Here is a 23,348-nt window from a genome sequence, read left to right on the forward strand (position 1 = left end):
TGGTAGATTTAAGGGGCGAGGCTTTAAACGTATATAAATATTTCTTTTATTTAACAGCAAAATGAAAATTACAAAAGTCTGATATACTGTTACTTTAAACTTTGGCGTTAGGTGTGCGTAGAATTGACGATTGGGGGGAAGATAACAAGGTATTTTTCTCTCTGTCAGTTAAATCTTTTACATTTCGTACAAAAATAAGTAAATTATTGATTAGAAAAACTTACTGGGCCCGCCAAAAGATAACAATTATCGGAGGGAATGAATCTTAAAAATCTTATAGTCAAAAAAAATTTCGGTAAATAATCGTTAACGAGGCATCGATCTCCATTCGAAAAATCAAGTGTCATTGAGGATTCGTTCGTTACAGACCCAGCAATGGAATATCTCAGTTGATAATTTTTATACTGTCAACACAGCCTTCTGTTTTCTAAGTATCATTCAACGAGTTACATTACATTTTAAGTGAACAACAGACTAGAAACGGAATCAAAAGACAGTGTTCACGTTTACATTGAAAATAGGAACTTCGGTTGCTACATAACGAGTTACGAAGATAATGTTGAAATTTTAATTACTTCTATGGTAGAGAACTTTTTCAGTCTATTTTTTTTAAATTCCAAAATGCATACTTGATTGGCGTGCCTCTTTTTAAAAAAGAAAATACGCAATTAATAGAATGTTCAAATTACGAAATATCTCTTCACCTACGAAAGACGAAATTAATTTCTTTGGCACGTAATGTAGATGGTCAAAAGGTGACCATGATAAGATGTAAGTAATACATATTATATTCATTTAGTAGATTTGATTTTTTTTTTAACAATTAAATAAGATACGTAGATTGAAGAGAAGTTCGATGTTGTCGATCTATACTTATCCATTTTTTTTTTAAATTTTCTCTTATTATTTTCTTCGAACAATAATTTTTTGTCTTTTTTCTTTTTTTAAGTTTTTTTTTCATTACTTTTTAAATATAAATTTACGATTATGAGTTTTTGATCAAGGCTAAGTATCTTTTTTTTGTGTATATGAATATCTCTGGTTTAGACGAAAAATCATTGACGTGTCGTTCTTGAATATTTCATTTTAAATCTTTTTCCTGACGTATCGAGCTAACAATATTTATTTTTTCGCTGTGAGTAATGACCGTGAAAAACTCAAATAGTTTCATCGTATCCAGCGTGAAGCTATGTGTATTTAACGATTGAATTTAATAATACTTTGATAATCGTAAGGCACCATGTTCTTATATATGTATTTGAAAAAAAAAATGAAATTTTATCACGAAGGACACATCGGAATTCGAATTCAAGAAAAAATAATGTTCATACGAGAAGAACGTTGTCAAACCTTCGATTGAATTCAAGGTCTTTCTCGAGGCTATTGCACGTATTGTTTAAAAAAAGAATTCGTTGAGTAATCTTTCTAAATATGTAAATAACAATTGCGATCGATATATTTCTTTTCGCTTCGTGTATAGAAACGCGTAATGTAAGTGGCATTGCACATTGAAAAAAGAAAAGTAATTCGAACGGAAACGAAACGAAAGAAAAATTCGACGTTGGGAACGCAACAGGTGAGCCATTGCACGCAAGCGCAAGTTATTATCACAAGGTACGAGCGTGATAGCTCGAGATAAGCGTAGAGAATTACCACATTCTGTGTACTCGACATCTCGGTGTGGCAAGGATATCAGTTTTGTTGCTCCATGATTACTTTGATCGAGGCCCATGGCAAAAATAAACTGCTCCCCTATAGAAAATTACCCTAACTAAGAAAAATGTCTGTACTAGCCTGTGAACGACAGTTACGTGACAATATAGGAAGTAGCAGTATCCATCTTAACAAATATCCTGGCCAGGTCGTGGTGCTCCTTCAAGTTTTGGTACGTGCGGTCAAAGATACGTTTAATCCTTGCAAACACGTCAGGGTCGTACACTGATCTTGCAGTGTTGGTTAGATCAAATGGCTCTGCAAATGTACGAGGGAATCGTATGAAACACTAAGTCAAAGAAGATAATCTCCAATTTGTTGGTTGCAAGTCAATTACCTTCGATGCACAAATACTTCCATTGGTGTGGATCATTTTTGTAGGACCTTGCTCTTCGACATTCCTCTATGAGAATCTTGTTAGCCAACCGTACTGATATCGCGTACTGATTGAAGCTGTACAAATTTCATTGATTTAGTACAGTAGTACAACGTTAAGATTGGCACGTTTCTACTCACTCGAATGTAACGTAATATCGAAAAAATTCAACTAGAAGTTCCCCTAACGACTGTCGATTCTTAGGCCGTAGGACGGTACTTGGAATGTCTATTTCTTCTTGCATATCGATGCAATGGATATCTGTGTGTGGCGTAAATTTACCTTCATAAAGGGTGTGCAAGCAAGGTAACACTGAAGGACTAACACCGCCTGAAAAACAAACGAATCATGTCAGGTATATATTGAACTTCATATAATTTGGCAAAATGAGAAATTTTACGCTTACACTGTAGAAAATGTATAACCATAAGAACCAAGGAATAACTTGATATGGTCATGTTCTTTGCATCATTAATATCTTGAGACTGAGCCCAAAGTTTGACGACGAGAACCAGTGGTCTCACTCTCCAGTCAACTGTGATAATATTTAGAGATTAGTTCGGGTGGTTTGTCTCGCATTTAATTGGATAATTTACTATCTACAGTCAGCTTACTTCGAGAGTAACAGTAGAGCAAGTGAGTGTTACGAATGCCGACCGAGTTGTTACAGTTTAGATCCACTTCTAAATTTTGTATCGAATCGTGGAACTTCAGGATTGGTACCTTTGCTTGTATAAGTTCCAATTGTTCTATAAAAACTGTCGGCACAGAATACATTATTTTATTTAGATGAAACGTGCAGTGATAATTGCATTGCTCAAATCAACATACCGCATCTCTTTAAACATTTCAATATTTGCTCCAAGTGCCCAATAGCTTCAATTCTTTGATCCATCTCTGTATGCCTCACTAAAAGGCACATGTCAACATCGCTATTATCTGATCCAAATCCATTCATCGTAGATCCAACCAAAAATAAACCATATTTTGGAAATGCAGTCTAAACATAAAACATTTAATTTTTAATTTAAACATAAAATATTAAGTGACAGTGATACGATGAAATAGTATCGATATTACTTTAATATAAATATAGAGGTATCTCCATAGCATCATTTTGTTTCTGTAAACAGTTTCAGTTTGCTGATTCAACATAAACTTTGACCAAATATCTTTGGAGAGATTATCCCAAATGGATCCATTAAGCAGGTCGTCGGGCGTGTGAGTTACTTCGACCAAATGTGATCTAGCAAGGAATCGATCTGGAGCAATACCATATCTAGGAATTGTATTATAATTTGGCGATATTAATCCTATATACTTTTTGCTCCGTTGTAGTCTTTGAGGAGGTGGACTGTTCCTCCCTACAAATACAATTGTTGATTAGACAAATATACAAACAAATCCAACAGTTATACGAACATAAATCTACCTGAGTGATATCTCCTTTTATTTTGATAATTCTGCACTTGCGACCTAGACGTTGACATTGCAGTAGGATAAACATTAACGTGTCTTTGATTTTGATAAAATTGATGAGTAGAAGCATTTGAATTAACGCTGTACTGCATTACTCTATTATTTATAGCATTATTCAAATGAGGTTTCTGTGGTTTCCTATAAAAAGAAGAGGCCTCCTAATTTATGATACTGGAATTATTTTCGTGAAACTATTTCATCTTTTCTTGCCAAATATAACATACTTACTTCATGTTCTGATCAACAGAAGAAACTACAGAATCTCGTTCATCTGAGCTTTCTGTTAGACTATTGTCGATTTGATGTTTGTTTGGCGTAGGTGAACGTGAACTAAAGCCACTATCGCTACCATATTTTTCGTTGCTCCCGAACGTTTCTCTGAACGGAGTTCTTTTACCAGGTTTACTATACCAATTTGATTTCTTTACCAAACCGTTGTTAGTTGGTCTAAAAGCGACATGAGGAGACGGTATAATAGGTGAATTGTTCGAAGCGTTCACACGTCTCTGCCAGTTTCCCAAAGGTGTGCCAGTATTCGATTGCACATATTCTATGCGTCGCAAAGAAGGTATTTCAACACCCATCAGTTGCAATAATTCCAATGGGTAAGATCCTGTCTGCAAGAATACTGCTTGTACTCCAAAAGATAAATAAATATTGATGGTATTTTCACCATCCTTATATACAATATTGTACCTGCACCAACTGATGTCTATTTTGTGCACAAGCATCTGGCCGATACTTTGCGTACTCAGCTTGATGAAACATATTTGTACCATGAATATGCATTGCATGTGTTTGAACTGGTGGACATTGTCCATTTGCCTGTTGGCCACCCATTATCTGCACCATTATTTGTGGCGGATACATAGTGTGATACATAGTCAAAGTGAATGTACAGAATAATATCAAATGTGCTACTTAAATCTATGGAAAAACTTTGTATCTTTGACGGCGTAGCTATCACACTACATACAAGAAAATCAGTTAAATATCAAATGTTAATTTCATTCATTTACAATATGTCAAAAGACACGAAACAAAATTAATCGTGTACACAAATCTCTTTGTTCTTTCTATACTTCTTTTCGATGCAGATATGATATACCTTCTTTTTCGTTTTCAATGAGCAATAATATAGAAAATAAATTATTAAATATATATATATATACGTATATGTCTTGCTAACTACTAAATAAATAATATATAAATTGATAATGTTCTTGAAAAACTAAATATGAACCCTGTATCTTCTTTCACAATGCATCTCATTCCTTCGTAACTATAAATTACTTTGAATATACATAGGCTCGTTTTTCTGACTGAATCTTGTTTATTGCCGTATTAATCCCAAATAGTGGACCGTGCTTTTGTTCAAGGCCAACGTTAAAACTTTCTATTCTCCAAGGTGTCCGCACAAACACTGGTTTTATAATTTTTGCAACGAGTTCCTGCAACAATAAAATACAACACATTCTGAACCCAACCACAGATTTCACAGATCAGTAAAAACACATGAGTTGTGTGTACCATAGAAATCCATGTGTACGTGTTATATGTGTAAGGTTACATGAAACCAATATCGTAATGCTGTATAATTAGAAAATTATTTCAAACTTATTACTCACGCGGTGGAATCGGTATCGTAAACATACGAGGGGCACAATGTTCGGTTATATTCAAAGGGTGGTGCGTGTAGGAAAAAAATCTACCTGCCGAGCGATTAACGTTCAAGACACTGTTCGTAAATAACTTGAAAAAAATCGGAATTCTGGCGGAACAGAGCGAAGTAGTTGAGAAACCACAGAAAATTCGGAGTAGATCAACACCGCGGCAAGAATTATTACAGAATTCATCACAGCTTCGAGCATGGTTAACGTTGTGTGATCGTCTACCAATTTCGTGTCGCCATGTTGCGAGGATCCGTATAGGTTTGATCTGTCGTGTGTAGTTATTTGCCAAAATAGTTACTATAGATTTCGTGTGTCGCTGCCACGCTTATTACCAAGAGGAAGATATTTCGAATTGTTGGCTAGCTGCAGTCGTATCTCCCGCCGGAATCAGATGGATCACCAAGTGTCTCGCGATCCTTGCTGGCGAGTCTATTATTTTTGCAACGAACACACGTCCTTGGGATTTCTGCGAGGCTCTTGACACTTTTAACGCATCCGGAGCAACTACGAGACTTGCCGTTTAAATTTTCGAATTCCTCGACGTAATAGACGTTCCTTGGCTTGACACTAGATGCTTGCGGAACACGACGTCAGATGGCGAGACGCGTGACCAAATCTGGACTTACCAAACCAACCGCGAGAACATTCGCCTATCGTTTCACTTTTCGAATCTCTTCACGGGAAACGCGATCATCGTGAAATAAAATATCAAATGTTTCTGTAATCATTTTAATTTCTTTTACAATTGTTACAAACATATTGTATGTCTTTTGACAATGTTTCTCTTTTTTATTCAATCAGTTGAATGAAAATATATGAATACTTCTATCTACAAAGAAATTGCATAAAGTAGTCTGGTTTCGTGTTTTTATGTAGACACGGAATATTGCTTCACTAGCCTTTGGAATTCTGAAGTCTTTTGGGCATATTCTTTAACAAATGGATGGTCTGCATGAGACTCCTTTAACTGACTCAGGTAACGGTTGGCAACTTCTGGTTGCTTTCCTAAATGGTGAGAGAGGACAACCATATTGATCAGAGTAACTGGATTGTTACTATCCTTCTCGAGAGAATCTTGTAAAACTGTTTCTGCTTCTTCGTATTTGCCTTGTCCAATGAAACAGGTAGCTTGTCCATTCAACATCATATTCGTGCGAGAATATTTATCTGTCATTTCCTATGATAATAGAACGCATTAATAAAAAAAAAGTTGCCTAAAATAAATATATTTACAAAAAGATTTCTGTATGTACTTGTAGTATATAATAGGCTTCGTGTAACTTGTCCGCACCAGTGGTAATGTTTAACCATGCTTGAGCCAATTGGGTCACAGTGGAATCTTCATCTATCGTTTGCATAGATTTCAATACTTCTTTCGCAAGGTCTACTCTGTTCATTTTCAAATAAATTGCTAACTTTAACGACATGCATTCTAGATGTTCTGTATCCCTAAGTACCGAAAGGGATGCATCAAGGTTATTCTCATGATAATAGATAGTGGCAGCAACGATCAAGAAGTTGTAATTAGAGTAATCAATGTGACTAATTGACTCTTGCAGTTGTGCGAGTATAGCTTCTCTACGATCGGGGTTGGCAAAGTAATCCGCTAATGTTTTTAGGGGTTGAAGTACAGCTGGTGATGAACTGTTGATTTCATCTAATACAACGCGGAATTTCCTCTGTGCTATATATGCACGATAGAGATACCCGTCTCGTTCTATCGCCATTTCTGGCGTAGACGGCTGCAATAAAAATCATGCTGTTAAAGAACCAGTTGTTTCTGAAGTGACAGATAGTTGACTGACAAGAGAAATACATGTCATATGTAATATTACAAAGAGAGTATGCAAGGAAAAGAATATTCAAACAACTAATGATTGTATCGCAAACCTTTATCTTTTGTGCCTCCTTGATGCATTCTTGATAATTACCGATGAAAAAGTTGTCTTTCACACCAAAAAACTGATTAATCTTGTCCGCGGCCATATTGTCTTTTCAACACTGTATACTATTTAAATGAGTATGGATTACCGACTTCGATAACGTAGAGAATTTATCGAAAAATTCGCAGTGATCGCAGCGATAACTGAAAATATTTAATTGTTAAGAATAAATAAAATGCACCTTTTAGGGAGGTATTTTACTTCTACACAAATGTATTTGGTACACGTGGACACACATCATGTGTCATAGTGTTTAAACCTGTGTAAACATACGCATGAAGTATCGTAAAAGCCACGTAAACTATGATTAAAAACTATGGTTTATTATTTATCGAATATTTTATTCGTATTATTTCTGCAACTGATATTTGTAGTCTTTCAAATTAATACATATTAAATTTGTTTGAACATCGCAGTGCCATTTACGGCAAAACCCTCAAACCATTAGATAATTTAATACCTTATTCAACCACAAGATGGCGCCGGCTTATTACTCCCACTACTTTATCGATGAAGATTGAAATCACAGTGCATCTGTGAGGTATAGATGTCGTCCTTCACCACAAATCCAGATCAGTTTGTATTTCGCGCGTAAACGTAAGTCAACAAGCAGGCTCGTTCAGTGATTGTGCCATGGAACGATATTTTGAACCGTTCCTTCACGTTATCCGGCTGTCAGAAGAACTCAAGCTCACTTAACCGTGTCAAAATCGCAATGGGGAAGGATAACAGCAATTAGAAATATGTAATGAGACAAGTAAGCGGTCTTCCCGTTCGACGATTTCAAAGATCTCAACGGTAGAAGAAAACGAGAATTGTTCTTACGAATATATACGTCGTTTATTTTACTCGTGTTTCGTTCCGTACCAGAGTATTTCTACACTATATGTATAGTCGTTAAAAATTGGCTAAAGCTTTGGACTATCCAGTATATTTGTGGTTACCTCCACGAAATCTTGCCGGTTACATCGACACGGTGCACACACACATACAGACACACACAGAGAATCCAACACACATGGACGCGAGGGTGTGTGCGTTCATCCTCGCGCTCTGTACTCTACGAGGGAAACAGATAAGATAAATCCGGAAAACGTCGGAAGAAAAGAAGAAACGGAGAGGAAGTTCAAGGATGAGACTCGAAGGAGGAAGAGAGGTTGTGGAAAGCGAAGCGAAGAAAGGTGAGAAGTGAACGAAGGAGAGTGATCGTAGAAAAGGGACGCGGTGCGTCTATGTACACGTGATCGGTGAGACGGTTTGTCAAGGGTAATGCTTTACGGTCCACACCGGCCATATTGAAATTTGTCCAGCCGTCAGAAAGTAGTAAAAATTTAACAACATCGATGCAATAAAACATTTTAAATACAGAAACGAGTACAGACAATTGTGGTGAATGCGAGAAGGACTTTACAACACTTTAAAACGGAAACCAATGTTCATTGTGCGTAAGTTTCCCTCCGTTGATGCAAAGACTGTAGCCGCTGTTGCAGGGGCCGCGTTTACGAAAGTATAAAAAACATGGTCCTGTATCGTTACGTTTTTCGCTGGCATTAACAAAAGGTGATTTTATTCCATAGGTTAAAGATCGCGGACCGGAAAGCGTGGTTCGAGGTTCCGATGGAAAACAGTTCGGGTTCGCTCACTCGGAATACACACACGGAATACCCTGTACGAGGACGCTAGGGGACGCTTCTCTTAAGTCTAGAAGGGGACGAAACGGAGGATCGATAGGTAGATGCTATGCCGCGAGCCTGCTCATCGGCCGAAATACTGCACGGTGCTCCGGAACCGTTTTGGGCGTCGAAGAAGGTCGCGGGTCGTGTTTCCGCGATGATTCCCGTTCCCGTGGGCGGTCGACGATCGACGGTCGTCATTGATCTCTGTCCGAGATCTCGATCTCTCCAGGGGAAGGGGTGACTAGTAGAACGGACACTCTCGTCGAGCGAACATCTCGCGCTTCGACTCCACGGATGGTACGGATGGTTACCGTCCCCGATGATCAAAGTCGAGAGGATGCGCGTTCGAGACTGCGGAGGCGGTGAACGTGCGACCACGCGACACGAATCGATGCGAATTCGATGCAAAACTCTTATGGGGATCGGGGGCCGATTAACGAGGAACCCGCGGCCGCCTGGTCCCAGCCGGTACGACACCTGGTCGACTTCCGCCAGTGTGGTAACTGAATGCCCAGTCTCTTGCACTCGTGCGCGTACGCGGTGAATGACTCGCAGTAGCAGTTCTCCCCGGGACACTCGCACATGTCTTGCAAGCAGGCCTTGTAGTACATGGTCGGGTTCACTTTCTTGTGGCAGGCGTCGAAGATCTGTGATCTCAGTCGGTTGCACAACCTGCGGCCAGACACATCCACAATTGTACTGTATTTACCAATCTGTGTGTTCCATTAGAGAGACTCACCGGTGATCTTTTCGGCCTCTGCAACGTCTGTCGCGATCCAGATTGGCCGCCGGTCGCGGTCGCACGCAGCTTTTCTTGGCTCCGACCGCCCACGATTGACCGAACTGTTGAGGGTCCTGCATCACCCGGCCCTTTCGATTCTCGAAGTCGTCCTTCGGCAGGGAATTGAAGTTGCCGCAGAGCCCGCACAACCGACCTCTGTACGACGTAGGCGCCGACACTTCCAGGAAGCTGATTCCGTCCCACAAGACCTTGATCCCGATCTGCGTGGCTACCACTATACTGTCTGCCGTTCGGTTCACCTCCAGCCGGTTAGCCACTCGGTACGGCACCTCCACCTTCTTCCCATTCACCTTGACGCGCATCTTCTGCCCGAGATTTATCTTCAAGTCGCCGACCTAAGGACCACGGGTTGGTTAACCGGCTTAGCTTTATATTGAGGTACAGAGCCCTCGAACGAACAAGTCTATTTCAGACAGCTTTATCTTTCGTGAAAGTATTAAGCGACGCCTACCTTGATAGCAATCGTCTTGGTCCACGCAGAGAACCTCGTCGACCTCGCATCGTTGGTCACTCGGACGCTGAACGTGTGACCGGCACAGTCACTAGCCAGCTGGTACTTGCAGGCGCCCTTGAAACTGTAAAACTTGCCGTCGAACGTGCGGTAATGCGGATCCCCGAAAACGGTGCACACGCCGTCGCCTGCGCAAAAACAGGAAACAGCATCGTTGGCGTATCAAGATCCGGAGAGCCTAGAGGTGGATTCCGCGTTAGCTACTATCGATCGAACGAGAGGTGATTACTTTCGACGCAGCGTGGACAGCACTGGCCCTCCGGGTGTTCCAGCCTCGAGTTCGGCGGGCAGGGTAAGTTCAACGTCGGACACATCGGCATCACGCACCTCACCTTGCCCTGCGTACAGGCACAAGCTTTGCACGAATCAAGCTTCCAAGTCTCGCCATCCTGCCTAGGGCAAACAAGTACATTTGAACCAGAGCTTGACGAGGAAACGGTTTCGACGTCGTCGGCAAGTTACTTTGCAAATACTCGCCCCGTAGGTTTTGCCGGCGTAGGTGCACGATGGTCGAACCTCCTCGATCTCTGGACACTGTGGACAACAGCGACCCGGCAGTGCGATCTGATGCTCGCTGGGACAGTCGTGGACCGGACACGTCTCTCTGACGCAGGTCACCGCCGAGTTCGAGCAGCTGCATCGGGTGCATTGGTCTGCGAAGAACTGCTTGCCGGTATTGTAGATGTTGGTACCGAGCATGCACGCGCCTTTCGGCGGCGACATGTATCTTCCGCTACCTGTTCGAGCGTCAAAAGAATGCCTAATGTCCCTTACGATTTTCTTGCAGGACGGATGAAGCAACCTACCTTTACACCGGGGACAGCACTCGCCTGGGTCGCGAACGATCCTCGAGGATGGACAGTGCAGCACCGGGCAGGCACGCTTCGCACAGATCAGCCGACCCGCGTTGCACCTGCAAGTCACGCACGGGTCCTCGGTGGTCGTTACGGATCTATCCGCGGTCACTACCTGTCCGTTCACGTGGCAGCCTGTGGACAACCGAGCCACCAAACAAACGTAAAGAAAGCACAGCGGATGCGCACGGTAAAGACGACGATGTCAATCTTGTTACGCTTACCAGCGCAAACAGGACAGCACTGGCCCGAGGGGGCGGGTATCGGCTTCGAGCAGGGCGTGTAGCAGTGTAGCCGAGATTCGGTGACGACGCCGGCCTTGCAGGTGAATACCCGGCACGGGTCATTCCCTTCCGTCCATTCGGTCTCGGACTCATGGTACACGCCGTTCCTTAAGCATCCTGTATCCACAACAGGATCGGTATGTTACAACGGGCTAAATTGAATCTGGGATTCGCTTGGAAGTAGCCGAAGAGCGAGCGAGCGATGCGGAAAAGTACCGAGGACGCTCTAGATCGCGAGAGCACCAGGGTATGTTCTTTTATCTTCCTATATATCCAGAATCGAAATCGAACCGGTAGCTAAGATATTTATTATTCCAGTATCTGGTGATCGAAAAGACTGGTCGCCGATGGATCTGAAGAGCACGAAGACTGGCTGAACGAGCAGTGCTTCGATATGTATCCCAAGCTTGCGCTTCTAAAGTCGCAATTGAACAAAGCTAGGTAGACGGACGGTCTGGAGGGTTTTTCGACGAGGAATAGTCCAGTTGCGGGTCGCGCGAACTGGAACGCTTGTTTTGCGTCAGAGCGTCGCCCAATTAATAGAACCGGAGATAAGGAGGCCGCGGCCGCGGTCGTGGCACGGTCGAGAGCGCATCTGTCGGTCCGTCGGTCGACGACAGGCCGGTGTAAACATGCTCGGAGGACGCGACGATGCCGAAGTTCCTCGGGTTTATCGGCCGTATCGGCGAACAGAAGCGGCTTTGTGCCGCGAGAACAATGCTCGCGCGCCCCGGGCATTCCTCTCAGCCAAAACTCCTCCGTGTTGCTCGTTTTCGCGAAGAGCTCGCGCGCTCGTGACCCTCGTTCACGCGCGATCGCTCGCTTGAAGGCAATTGGAGCGATTCGGGACGACGGGAACGATAGGAATTTCCGCGAGAGGACGAGATGTTTGTTCAACGAGATGGCCGCAAGTATTTGGAGCCCAGTGAAAGCGCGGCCGCGCTCAAGTCCGACGCCAGAAGCCTGGCTTAGATGACCACACACGTGGTTCCGCATGAAACCTGCACTTTAACACCTTGGGGGTCGAGGTGAAGATTTAGAGAAAGTACTAACGAGCACGGATAACTATGGATTTTTGCAGTTTAATTTACGACTTTCCTCATCTCGAGGTTTAGTGCCAATTGCAAACCTCGACCCTACGGTATTATACGTGAACGGCACGATGCTTCTTAGAGAGTTCTGGCCTAGTACTGGAATAGTAGCAAGCAGGATGAAACATATACCATTCAAAAACGGACAGAGGACATGTATACAACTTCTGTTTCTTGCAATTGCTTCCGAGCATCTTTGCGCAAGATCAAGATTATCAAAAGTGATTGCAAAAAGCAAAATAGAAAACCACTTGTTCTTCTATATGGAATAGAGTAAATGAAAATGATGTCTCGTTACAGTTTTCTCCGGAGCAAGATCCCAACTCTGAATCACCGTGTTTTCGTCGAACGGATCAACGGGAGTCTCGTGTGATAATTCTCATCGGTCTGCCCATACCTTTACACCTGTGGCAACACTCGTCCTCCCTCGGCTCCAGGAGCGTGTAGCAGCCCTCGATGCTGGGGCACTCGTGCTGTTTCCTGCACTCGACGAAGCCGTTCTGCGACACAGAGAAGACAAATGGAGAAAGTTTCCCGAGCACCAGAAAGCTCCGATGTGAGGAGAATTTCGTTGCTCGAAGACGGCCGAGTCAGTTTTCGCCGGAGACGCTATCGGGGCGGCTATATCTATATCCCCGGTGCACAATTGCTTCTCGCGGTCTCGCGTTATCGCGACCTATAATTAAACCCTTGGGATTTATCTCGCGGCCGAATTGCGTAAAGCGGCAATTGAACGCGGGTCACGTCGGGTAGTCGCACAGCGAGCGCGAGAAGGTCGCGGCTTTCGAAAATAACAAAGATTACGACGCGCACGACCGCAACCGGTGAACAAGCGGTCCTTTCCGTTTCTCTGTCGAACGGCGAGCGTCGCGACACGGATCCCCCGCGTGGTTCCCTGTAACCGAACTTGTACAAAATAGCGAAAGTGTCTCGCGCCTGCGATTCGGAAATTTCCAAGTTATCGGATCATTTAATGTCCGCGCTCTCGCGACCCGAGCGAGCGAGCGAGATTCTCGTCGCGAGCGTCGGCGAGAGTCAACGAACCAAACGCGCTGATAATTGCCGGTTCGCCGACAGTTCAAGCTGCCATCGGAGTCTCGAAAGCATTTTTGCGACCGATAGGTCTACAGATAGCGCGACGCGCGACGCGAAAACACGCGCGAGAAGTGGGCAAAGAGAGGATGGATCGCGATCGATTGTTACCTTGCATATGCAGTTGAAGCACTTGGTGTTCGGGATCTTGTCGACGGTGAAATCTTCTCCCTCGACTTCGCACGTCTCCCGGCTCCCTGCAAGCAAATCCGCGACGCTAATCACTGAGGAGCGAATTGAATCCGGCGCGGCGGTCCGTCGTGGAAACGGATCGGCGCGATACGGCGCGGCGCGCTTCGCGGTCGCACGATATCGATTTCTCCAAGAGATAATCCACGCCATACCTTGGCACCGCGATCCGCAACGACGTCGACCGTTTCAGACAGCCGACCTTCGCGTTCCACGTGAACCGGCGAGCGTAGTGCGCGAGTTCTCGCGAGCCGAGAGCTCGACGCGACGGCAAAGACGTCGGCGTCGGGGTGGCCAATAGAAACGGTCGAAATCGATGCCGGATCCTCCCGCTCTCTCATAATCAGCAGGTTACCGATACTTAGCACTAAAGTATAACCGGAGATCCTACTATAACTAAAGTATACTACTAGATCCTACTGGATTGCGCATCCTTTCTATTTGTAAAGCACAGTAGATTCCGCATAATTTGAGAGACAATCGTTTCTTTGGGACAAGAGAGAACAGAATCTCGTTCGCTTTAATTGAACGTTAGAGTGTCGCTAGTCTCGGCGTGTCCCAAATATCCGAAATCGACTGTAATAGATTTATATAAAATAATTGCGTCAGACTAGTAGGAAACACGCGCATTCAGCCTCTTCTTTCGTCTGTGTTTTCCTCGAAGTAGTTCGATATTATTTTTTACATTTTGCAATCGATTATGCGGAATCGTAGACCGTAGCTGCGCGGGAAATGTGCTGATGCGGCAGTATTATTCCAGCGAAATGAATTCGCGATAAAAGAACGAGCTTGTTTGTGTGGATCTCGTTAAATGTCGAGCACTGATTTGATAAAACGTACGTAATAATCCGGGTGAAAGAAACAGGAACGAAGGAAAATAAGACCGAGCGAGTGCGAGTCGTGGTCCCCGTGTGCAGCGCACCTGTCCTCTTCGGTTTCCGCGACTCGTCGCCGATGCGTTTCGAGGCTGCGATCGAGATCGAAAGCGCCGCGAGAATCTCGGCGGATCGGTCGAAGTGCGCAGGAATGCGTGCGAGAAAGGACGCGGCGTTGGTGTACACGGCCTTTTTCTTCGCCTTCTTTTCTCTTTCTCTGTTCCGCGCGCGCGCGCCTCTTTGATCGGTTTCGTGTCGCGCTGGAAATGCGAGACCTCTTTCCCTCGCGAATCCCGCGACCCGGAACCGGTAACGGACGGATCCGCGCGACGACCGGCAACTATCTCGGATCGATCAGATCGCGACTCGCTGAGAGTATCTAGACCCGACCCGATTCTACTCGGCTAGATCCGACCCGACCCGGCTCTACTCGACTCGACGCAAAAATATCCGGAGATAATGGAGATAGACTAAGAATAGAGCATTGAAAACTCGCAAATGGAGCGTGACGCGCTCGCGAGCGGAGAACGCGCGATCAGTCTGAATCGGGCCGGATCGACCCGTTGCCGAATCGATGACGGACGATGATCGTATACCCGGCCGAAACTCACCTATTATGCTTTCAGAGGCGTTGCATCTTGCGAGCGACGACAGCAAGGCCAGGGTCAGAGCTAGGGCCAACGGCGTCCTCGACTCCATCCTCTTCTGCGGTGGATGCAATCCGTTCGTCCTTCGCTCTCACCGACGACGATCCTCTGGGAACGGAAAACGAACGTGTATCTGCTAGGATCTTTCTCGACGGGAAAGTCGTGAGTGAAACGTTTTAACATTAAGCACTACCAAACCAAGCGACCCTATGTACCTATTTTACTCTTTGTTCCCATGCAAGCATATCTCGATAAATAATAAATGTACAAATCTACTCGACAGGCGTACTCCTCGAAACAGAAGCCACCGACGACGCGAGGGGTCCTCTATACGGTAAGCACAACCACATGGAACGCTGCTATATGCCTAAATATTCGATTATTCCGTCCGCGTACGAAGGAGTCTTTCCCATTGGTAAATAGGAAACAAACGAATCTATTTCACAGTGCACCGTAACCGGCCCGAAACGGAAGCAACCTATGTCTACGCTCGGGAAACCGGAACGAAGAGGCGACTCGTTGCTGTTGCGATCACGTCCGCCGTAGTAACCTTCCGTCTTGGACGCGTGTTTGCGCCGGATCGCTGTATATTTTAACTAGTGACGCGCGGCCCGCGGAATCTTTCTTCGAAAAAGCCATAACGGCCAGTGTCTCGCTGCGTATCGCTTCCGAGAAAAGCGACCAAGCCCGAGCCCTTCGGTGGCCTGTTTCGGGAGCGTTTTTCCTTCGGCTCGCCGTAGATCCGCAGGAACGGGGATCGAGAATATGGTCGGAGGATAAGGAAATCGGCGGGCGAGGCTCGGAACGGCGCGCACGATCGATAGGCGTTCGGTTTCGCAATCGTTCGAGCGCGATCGATCCGAGCTCTCGCGCTCTCGACCGCGATTCACGGAATTTTCCCTCGGCCATTGTCTCTCGCTCTCTCGTTCTCTCGTGCCGCTCCGTCACGGTAAAGCGACTCGGCTCGATTCGGCTCGACTCGACTCCGGACTCAGTCAACTCGACTCAGTTCGAGGCCTAGGCGCCGAGATTTTCAGCGCTCAAGGATTCTCTCGGCGGTGCCGAGCACCGCGGCTCCGGGGGCGCTTAGCTGTGCCGAGCCGAGCCGAGCCGAGCGCTAAGCGCGCAAGGATTTGCATAGAATCCGCGTCTCGCGGATCGAATCTCTCCTACGGTCGGACGGACGCGAATAAGGCCAATCCTACGAGCGCACCGAGCCTAGAAAGTCCAGCGAAATTTTCCACTCAGTCCCCGATCGATCTCGACCCTGGTCCGGTCATCTTCCTCTCTCGGCGCCTAAGACGATCGCGATCGAGGCCTCCTCCTCCTGCTTCTATGGCCTAATGGACAAGACGAGTTTCGTTTATCTACGATTTCGACCGGCTCGGATAGTGGATATAGTCGTTCGCGGCCTTAGAAGAATGCGGCCGATGGACCAGAAGAGGAGAACAAGGAGAGGGGGAACCCAACTCGCTCGTCCAGCGAGATTTCGGTGTCGCGCGGACGCAAGACGGCGCGGCGCCTTCGAACCTGCTCCTCCAAGCAAGAACGCGACGGCCGGCCTGTCGATAAGGTATGGGCTCGGTACATATACTTGCAGCGTACATCGCATGTACTTGCAAATGTATGAAATGTTGTCCGTTAACCCTGGTGTGGCTTTTAGCAAAAAATTCTCTCAGTCTCCGTTTCTAGATCCTGGAAAAACGAATGGAATATCATCCGAGGATCTTCTATGGAATGTGCCAGCGTTAATCTACCTCTGTACCGCACGGAACAGGTATCCGACAGCTCTTCGGAATCGAAGGGTTCGACGACGATGAGGAGCAATACCCTCCTTCTAATCGGTTAATTACGTTTCAGTATTATGCGCGTTGCTCGCGATTACCTCGCGTCGGCTATAATATAAGGAGAGCCCGTTATCGGCGCGCGCGGTCCTCTTCAGCTTTTTCGCGCGATTCGGCGGAATCGACGCGCGGCACGCGCTCCCAGAGAGAAAGGGAAACGCCGACGGAGAGGGAGAGAGACCGCGAGAAGAAGCGAGAGTACGAGAGAACGGCGAGGTGGGAAGCCGAGGAAGTCGAAAGACAAAGAGACGCGTCAACGGAGAAAGGGAGAGAGGGAGAGGGAAGGCTGCGACCTCGCGTGCTCGAGCCGAGAGCACCGGCGAGTTTACCGGAGCACTCGCGAGCGATTTTACTTCAAAGCGTACGGATGTACGTGTGTCTGTGTGTGTGTGTGTGGGAGAGAGATAGAGAGAAGGAGAGAAAGAGAGATTCTGATCCGCGAGCGATATCGCGTTCCTCGAGGAGATCCGCGAGGATGATTCCCCCCGAGAGAAAAATAATCTACGACGTAGAGACGAGGAGACGACGTTCCGTCGAGCCGGACCGTCTCTCGACGAGCAACCGGAGGCAAGTGGCACGGGCACGGGCTGTCGCGTGCAAGCACTCCGCGCGCTGCGGCGGAACGACAACAACGGAACAGGTGCGTGGAGCGAGAAGGGCTTGCGCGCTGCCTAGCCGCGTGTGTGCGTCGGTATGCGAGCCCATAAAGGTACGTTTTCACGTGACATTAACGCTAAGGTCGCTACGACGTTTTTGTCGTCGCGGTTACCGCAAAAACAGCAACTCTGTATTCAAGTTCTCACTTTGTTCTTCTATTTCAGAGATTTGTTGACTTTCTGTTTCGGCCGCCGTTTAGTAATTTTATTCTTCTATTCAACAGATTTAAGTCGGTTCTAATAACAGAGACGGCTTCGGGCCAGCCTCAGACAGTCTTCATCGCAAGAAACTCTGATCAGCTAGGTGGAATCGTCGAGGGTTAAATGGACATCGATTCTTATCCTACACGATCGTTTATGCATGCAATTTGAAAGGCTGTACCCGCAGCGAAGGTATTATTAGCACTGTTATTATTATCGTACTGCAATTTGGCTGCGACACGGTGACACCATGGGAAGGAGGATGACGATGATACCTTGCAACGAGGGAGAAGGTAAAACCACCCCCGCAACGTCGTCAGGCACGATCGAGGTATCAGTATCCGATGCGCAAAATACGTTCGACGTTATACAACGACCAAGAAACAGTATCCGCGATGACTTTAGACGCGCTCGTTCTAGCTGTCGATCCTTACCGAGCTGTCAAGGGGTTAATGGTGGCCAGCAGCGACGAAGGAGGAAGGAGACCAGCGTAATTAGCGTTAGGAGCGACAAGTTTCACCGATGCGAGAAAACACGACTGTCTCCAGGAGCACAACCATCGTTATTCCACGGGGTGACCCACGAACGATTAAAAAACCGATGCGTAAACATTCGGCGATTGCGGGCGCGATGGCAACGCGACGTCGGGGAGCATCGTCGCCGACGGAAGCCGCAATCTTCGTGCGTGGATCGTCTCGCGCGAACAAAAGCGAAAATAATTGCCGAGGCTAAAAGTCTCTTGGGTCTCGGACCGTCACGTGAAAACGTAGCTTAAGCGTACGCGCACGTATTTACACGGACGCCTACTTTACGAGGCGACGTGGGCGAGCTGAGGCGAGCGAACGAGACGGAGAACGTTTCAGCGTCGAGAGCGCGACGGCTCGACTCGGCTCGATCCCGCGCCGCTCGCGACATCTGTCTGCTCGTGCTCCGCTGTCAGACGGGTCCGCGCCGCCTCGGATCCTCGATCGTTCGCTCCTCGATCCTCGATCGTCGTTCAATCGGCCGGGCTTCCGTTCGGTTTTCCACTCACCAGAGACGCTAACGTTTCTGTTCCTCGCCGAGGAAATCTAGTTGCGGGTGCGCCGACGAGGACGATGGCGGCTACGCGAGTCGCGCGCCGCTCGCGCGAGCGAGAACGCGCTCGCTCGAGCACCGCCGGGGCGAGTTCGCGCGGCCGACGACCACTGGACGGACGACGGGTCGTCGCGGATCCTCGACACTCTGCGTCGACGCGTCGACGAGGCTGCTTTCTCTTGCCCGCGACCGTCCGAGGCTGGTCCGTTCATTTGACGAGCGTTTCCCGCTCTCCTTGCACAGGTCTCGAGACGCGTCCGAACCGCGCACGCCTCTGAATCCTCTCTGGTCTGGATCTCGCCGCGCGGACTCGATCACCGCGTGGACGACGACGACGACGATCGAACGATCTCCGATTCCTAAACGAACGTGTGTCGCTGGTATCACCGAACGTAACACACCGTGGACCAGGGCACAACGCGTGCGGTACGGCGGGGGGGACAAAACCGGACGCACGCACGGAGAGTTTGCGACGTTCCTCTCAGGTACGCGTCGACCGCGCGCGCGGTATCTCGCGACGAGCACGAAATCGGGCCGCGTTAGTTCGCGACTCGAGTCCGAACACCGACTAACCGAGGATTCCGCGTCAGCTGCTCGTCGCAGCTGCACCAAAGTTCCGTTGCGGACTTCCACCACCGTGCCCCGCCGGAGTAACGAGGTTCCCGTCCCGTCGGTGGAGCCGCCGAGGGCACCGCGGGGAAAGGCGAGCCGAGGCGCAGCGTCCGAGAGTGGTGGCTACGGCGGAGATGGTCGTGTCCAAGCGGTCGTAACGGTCGAAGCGGTCGGAGCGGTCGAGTCCGGCGGTGGTGGCGGCGGCGATTGCGGTGGCGGCGGTGGTCGATGGGCTCGATGGTGGTGGAGGCACCGAGATACACACGGAGAAACTAGAGGAGTCCGAGAGAGGACAGAGTGGACGCGAGAGGAGACGCCGGCCGGAGCAGGAGGAGGAGGAGGAGGAGAACCAGCGAGGCTGGGAGAGTAGTACGCTCGGAACCGGAGAAGAGAACGGCGCTCAAGAGAAACTCTAGCAGAGTGATTTCGAACGACCGAGAGCGAGAAGCGTCGAACTCGGTCGCGCTACCGTCCGCTCCTCGTCTCGCCGCCGCACCGCCCGGACTAATTCAATTATCGTTTCGACACCGATCTCGAGCCGCCTAGCCGCGGGACCATTGTCCCGGCGCGCTCCAGTCTCCAACGGAGACAGCAAAGAGAGGCTCTCTCTGCTCCCGGGGCGTATTTTCGTCGATCGGGATCGATCCTTGATCCAGATATCTATGAAGCCAAATATCTTCCCCGTTTGCTTGCTTAGACTAAAAGCCTCGGAGCACGCTAATTAGACGTAACTTCGTTGTCCCCAATTTCAAAGGTGTCCGCTCCATTTCGTCCGCTGTGAAACGTCTAGGATGACCTCGTTTAAGTATGCGTATCTCTCGATTTGCGGCTCTGAATTTCAACGGGGTCTAGGTCTAGCTCTTCGACGTCGACGCGACACGGAATACCGGAACTTGCGAACTACTATTGTGTACGCAGGGGCCAGAGAGTATCCCGGAGGAAGAGAATAGGAGAAACAAACGCTCGGTTAGCTATTATAACCGAGATGCTTATCGACGGGCTACTCTCTGCCCTTTCTTCGTCGTCCGCCACTGTTTTCCGCCTGGCTTTCGTCGAGTAGAAGCGGGGCCCCCTGTTGCAACGCGTACCTGTACCTGCCGCTCGTTAGGTCCTTCGGTTCGTGGAAGCGCGCGCGCGCGACCGGTCGTGAAGCAGGAACAAGGCAAGAAGAAGCTGATGCACCGGTAGGAGGCACGAGTCGCGCGATCCTTCCGAGCCTCGGCTGCTCTCTCTCTCTCTCTCTCTCTCTCTCTCTCTCTCTCTCTCTCTCTCTCTCTCGGAGCTCGCTTATTATCGCTCGATCCGTTGCGCCGAAACGACGAGGAGACGCGATCGATCGTCCTGTGATCGCTGGGATTGCTGAGATCGCAGCGGTCTATCGCCGCGGGGGGCACATCCTCCAGAGTTCGCCAACCGTACGGACACGTTCGCTTTTGCTTTCGCGTAACGAGCGCAAGGCCGCCGGAATTCCACGCGCGTCCTCCAGCCATTTCGACTCTCTCTCTCTCTCTCTCTTTTTCTCCTCGACGGGACCCACCATCGGGGTCCACGAGCTCGATCATCGAGAGCACCGTCGGACAGACAGTGCTCGCGCTAATGAAGAAACTCGGCGTGGTTCCCTTGCTCTCGGGGAGGGCCCAAAGTATTCGTAACTCTTACTCTCAGACGGGTCTAACACGGAGAAAGAATGCGCGCCCTTGGCCGGGACCACGGGAATTATTAAATCCGTCGCCGCGGTGGTCGGCCGCGTCTTTCCGGGACCCGCCGGTCTTCTTTTTGCGCGTCCGGCTAGGTCTTCCGCGAGCGACGGACGACGGACCGTTGGAGGAACGGTCGCAGGACGCGGTTTCTTCTCGGTCACAATTAGACGCGACGGAGAAAAACCATGCCCAGCACCAACGGACAGGTTCCAGGCGCTCGGCACGCTGCCGCGGGACGGTGCTGGCCGCGAGTTTGTTTGAATTGGGAAAATAAACCGACCGCGAATGCTGAACAGACGCGGACGCGGACGCGGACATGGGTCCGGGTCGGTCGCGTACGATCTACGCGGTCGGGAATTACGCGCTAAAACAGATCGTCGCGAATCTATTTCCGGCGCGATCCTACGCCTCGACACGCACCTCTCGTCGATGCGAAAACGACCGGTGTTTCGGGCTCGAGCCCCAAGGTCGGGCTATAAATTTTCCGGGGGTAGCGGAAACGAGTCATTAGCAAGACGCTCTCTCTCTCTGCTTTCCCTCCGCTATCTTTCCATTGATCTTTGGGACCCCCTTGTCGCGCAGCCGGCAACGATTTTCCTCGAAACCGAACCACCGGACGCGGACGCGTTCTCGCGATGATTCACACGATCCGTCGAAGCGACCGTTGTTTTTCTTTCTTTTTCTCTTTTTTTTTGCCACAACGACGTAACGTAATTTCTGCGTAATCTCTCTTGCAGGCCGGGGGCCGAGGCGGAACGCACGAGCGAAGGAAAGCGTGGAGCCCGCGAATCCCGATTCCCAGGGGTTCGAGGATAAGGGCCCGAACCGACCGAGCGGGCCTTCTTGGTCCCGGGCCGCACGGTTATCGACCTCCGAGGAAGAGAGGCAATAGGTATTTAGGGTAGGAGTTGAGGAGCAAGGTAATTGGTCGGAACGAAGTCCTGAGAGGATTCTTCTAACCGCGCGGGCCCTCCGGCCCCTCGTTATCCCCGATTACCGCTCTCACGGTGACTTAGTCCTCGCCGGGCAGCTCCATTGGTGGTCCGGTTCACGGTGATATGGAGAATTCGGCAAGGTGGTCCGCTCTTAAATCATGCGTGCCGACAAGATACCTCCCTCGTTCCTCTGTTGCCGTCTTCCGATGTACTATTACCGCGATCTTGAAGCTGAAGGATCTCGGAGGAGGAACCCTGCAGGTATCCACGTTCTGTGAAACAAAAGAAAAGGAAATCTCAATTCGCCGGTTGCTCGCATCTCCCGCACGAGGATGAACGACGAACGTCTCCAAAGCCGCAACCCTATAGACGACAGATTTTTCCCTGCGTGCGACGCAGCTGTCGCCAGGCAGAAGGAACGCATGGCTCTTGCTCGCGCTTTGAATCCGCGGCGTGGCGGGGTTTTCGAGGCCGTTCGAACGCGATTCCGAACGACGCAATCGGGATCGTAAAAGGAAGAAGGTTGTGGCGTGTACGGCACGCCGTTTGTAATCTTGATCGGGTTTCCGGAAGCGACGTATCCTGCCGTGGCGCGGACGAAGCGAGAAAACCGGCGAGGACAGAGGAAACGCGCGCGAGAAAGAGAGCGGAGAAGGTGCGCTCGGACCGAACAAGGCGAAGAGCCAGCCTTTATCGGCTCGCTTTCAGCTCGAAACTAATTAGCGGCCGTTGTGCTGCGTTCGCCGTCAATTGCTTCCGGAAGCGAGTCCGGGGAAATGGGACGGGGCTTTTCCGACGACGAGGTATTTTTGGCCGAGCCGTTCGAAACAGGTGTCTTACCGTTGCGATGGTATACCAAAGAATCTCTTCCATCCGCTAAAGTAGCAAATAATTGTGTAAATAATGATTCCATGAACAATCGTTTCGCAGGAGCGCAGCCGATAGGGATGCGCCGGAGGTCGGCTATGGATAATTGCGGCAAAGAAATGGGAACAGAAGTTTCCCCGGCAACGTTGACGACTCTTGGGCCAGAAGATTCGCTCCGATCAAAACCAATGTCCTATGGTTATAGACAAAGAAGCTTCCCAGGGTAAGCTGCAAACGATTGCACGAATAAC

The 23,348-nt window shown here is 48.5% G+C and overlaps 3 protein-coding genes across 12 annotated transcripts; all 3 read right to left on the bottom strand.

Moving 5' to 3' along the window:
* Positions 1 to 22: 22 nt before the first annotated feature.
* On the bottom strand, positions 23 to 5,863 carry LOC117230003 (poly(A) RNA polymerase gld-2 homolog A). Of its 6 annotated transcripts, XM_033487014.2 has the most exons (12): positions 5,281 to 5,516; positions 5,099 to 5,158; positions 4,265 to 5,019; positions 3,797 to 4,185; positions 3,522 to 3,706; positions 3,170 to 3,453; positions 2,921 to 3,089; positions 2,704 to 2,847; positions 2,496 to 2,624; positions 2,230 to 2,419; positions 2,051 to 2,166; positions 23 to 1,971 (listed from the first exon to the last, which is right to left on the bottom strand). In XM_033487014.2, exons 3-12 carry the CDS (start codon positions 4,448 to 4,450, stop codon positions 1,808 to 1,810), a joined length of 1,956 nt encoding a protein of 651 aa, XP_033342905.2. In that variant the 5' UTR covers positions 4,451 to 5,019; positions 5,099 to 5,158; positions 5,281 to 5,516; the 3' UTR covers positions 23 to 1,807. The 6 variants fall into 6 exon arrangements, with proteins under 6 accessions (XP_033342905.2, XP_033342902.2, XP_033342904.2 ...); XM_033487011.2 differs by lacking the exons at positions 5,099 to 5,158; positions 5,281 to 5,516 and adding an exon at positions 5,574 to 5,863; XM_033487013.2 differs by lacking the exons at positions 5,099 to 5,158; positions 5,281 to 5,516 and adding an exon at positions 5,540 to 5,863.
* A 93-nt stretch (positions 5,864 to 5,956) lies between these two features.
* On the bottom strand, positions 5,957 to 7,594 carry epsilonCOP (coatomer subunit epsilon). Of its 2 annotated transcripts, XM_033487024.2 has the most exons (4): positions 7,458 to 7,594; positions 7,132 to 7,327; positions 6,495 to 6,983; positions 5,957 to 6,418 (listed from the first exon to the last, which is right to left on the bottom strand). In XM_033487024.2, exons 2-4 carry the CDS (start codon positions 7,225 to 7,227, stop codon positions 6,110 to 6,112), a joined length of 894 nt encoding a protein of 297 aa, XP_033342915.1. In that variant the 5' UTR covers positions 7,228 to 7,327; positions 7,458 to 7,594; the 3' UTR covers positions 5,957 to 6,109. The 2 variants fall into 2 exon arrangements, with proteins under 2 accessions (XP_033342915.1, XP_033342914.1); XM_033487023.2 differs by lacking the exon at positions 7,458 to 7,594 and having other exon boundaries at positions 7,132 to 7,438.
* Positions 7,595 to 7,999: 405 nt separating this feature from the next.
* On the bottom strand, positions 8,000 to 22,433 carry cv-2 (crosveinless 2-secreting protein). 4 transcript variants are annotated; one of them, XM_076519017.1, is made up of 11 exons: positions 22,293 to 22,433; positions 15,170 to 15,313; positions 13,606 to 13,691; positions 12,800 to 12,902; positions 11,252 to 11,428; positions 10,976 to 11,162; positions 10,651 to 10,906; positions 10,403 to 10,562; positions 10,114 to 10,301; positions 9,600 to 9,997; positions 8,000 to 9,532 (listed from the first exon to the last, which is right to left on the bottom strand). In XM_076519017.1, the coding sequence occupies exons 2-11, from the start codon at positions 15,255 to 15,257 to the stop codon at positions 9,274 to 9,276; spliced, it is 1,902 nt and encodes a 633-aa protein (XP_076375132.1). In that variant the 5' UTR covers positions 15,258 to 15,313; positions 22,293 to 22,433; the 3' UTR covers positions 8,000 to 9,273. The 4 variants fall into 4 exon arrangements, with proteins under 4 accessions (XP_076375132.1, XP_076375134.1, XP_076375131.1 ...); XM_076519019.1 differs by lacking the exon at positions 22,293 to 22,433 and adding an exon at positions 19,557 to 19,692; XM_076519016.1 differs by lacking the exon at positions 22,293 to 22,433 and adding an exon at positions 18,940 to 19,081.
* Positions 22,434 to 23,348: the final 915 nt, after the last annotated feature.

This window comes from Megalopta genalis, chromosome 2 (assembly GCF_051020955.1).
Source record: "Megalopta genalis isolate 19385.01 chromosome 2, iyMegGena1_principal, whole genome shotgun sequence".
NCBI classification, from domain to species: Eukaryota; Metazoa; Arthropoda; class Insecta; order Hymenoptera; family Halictidae; genus Megalopta; species Megalopta genalis.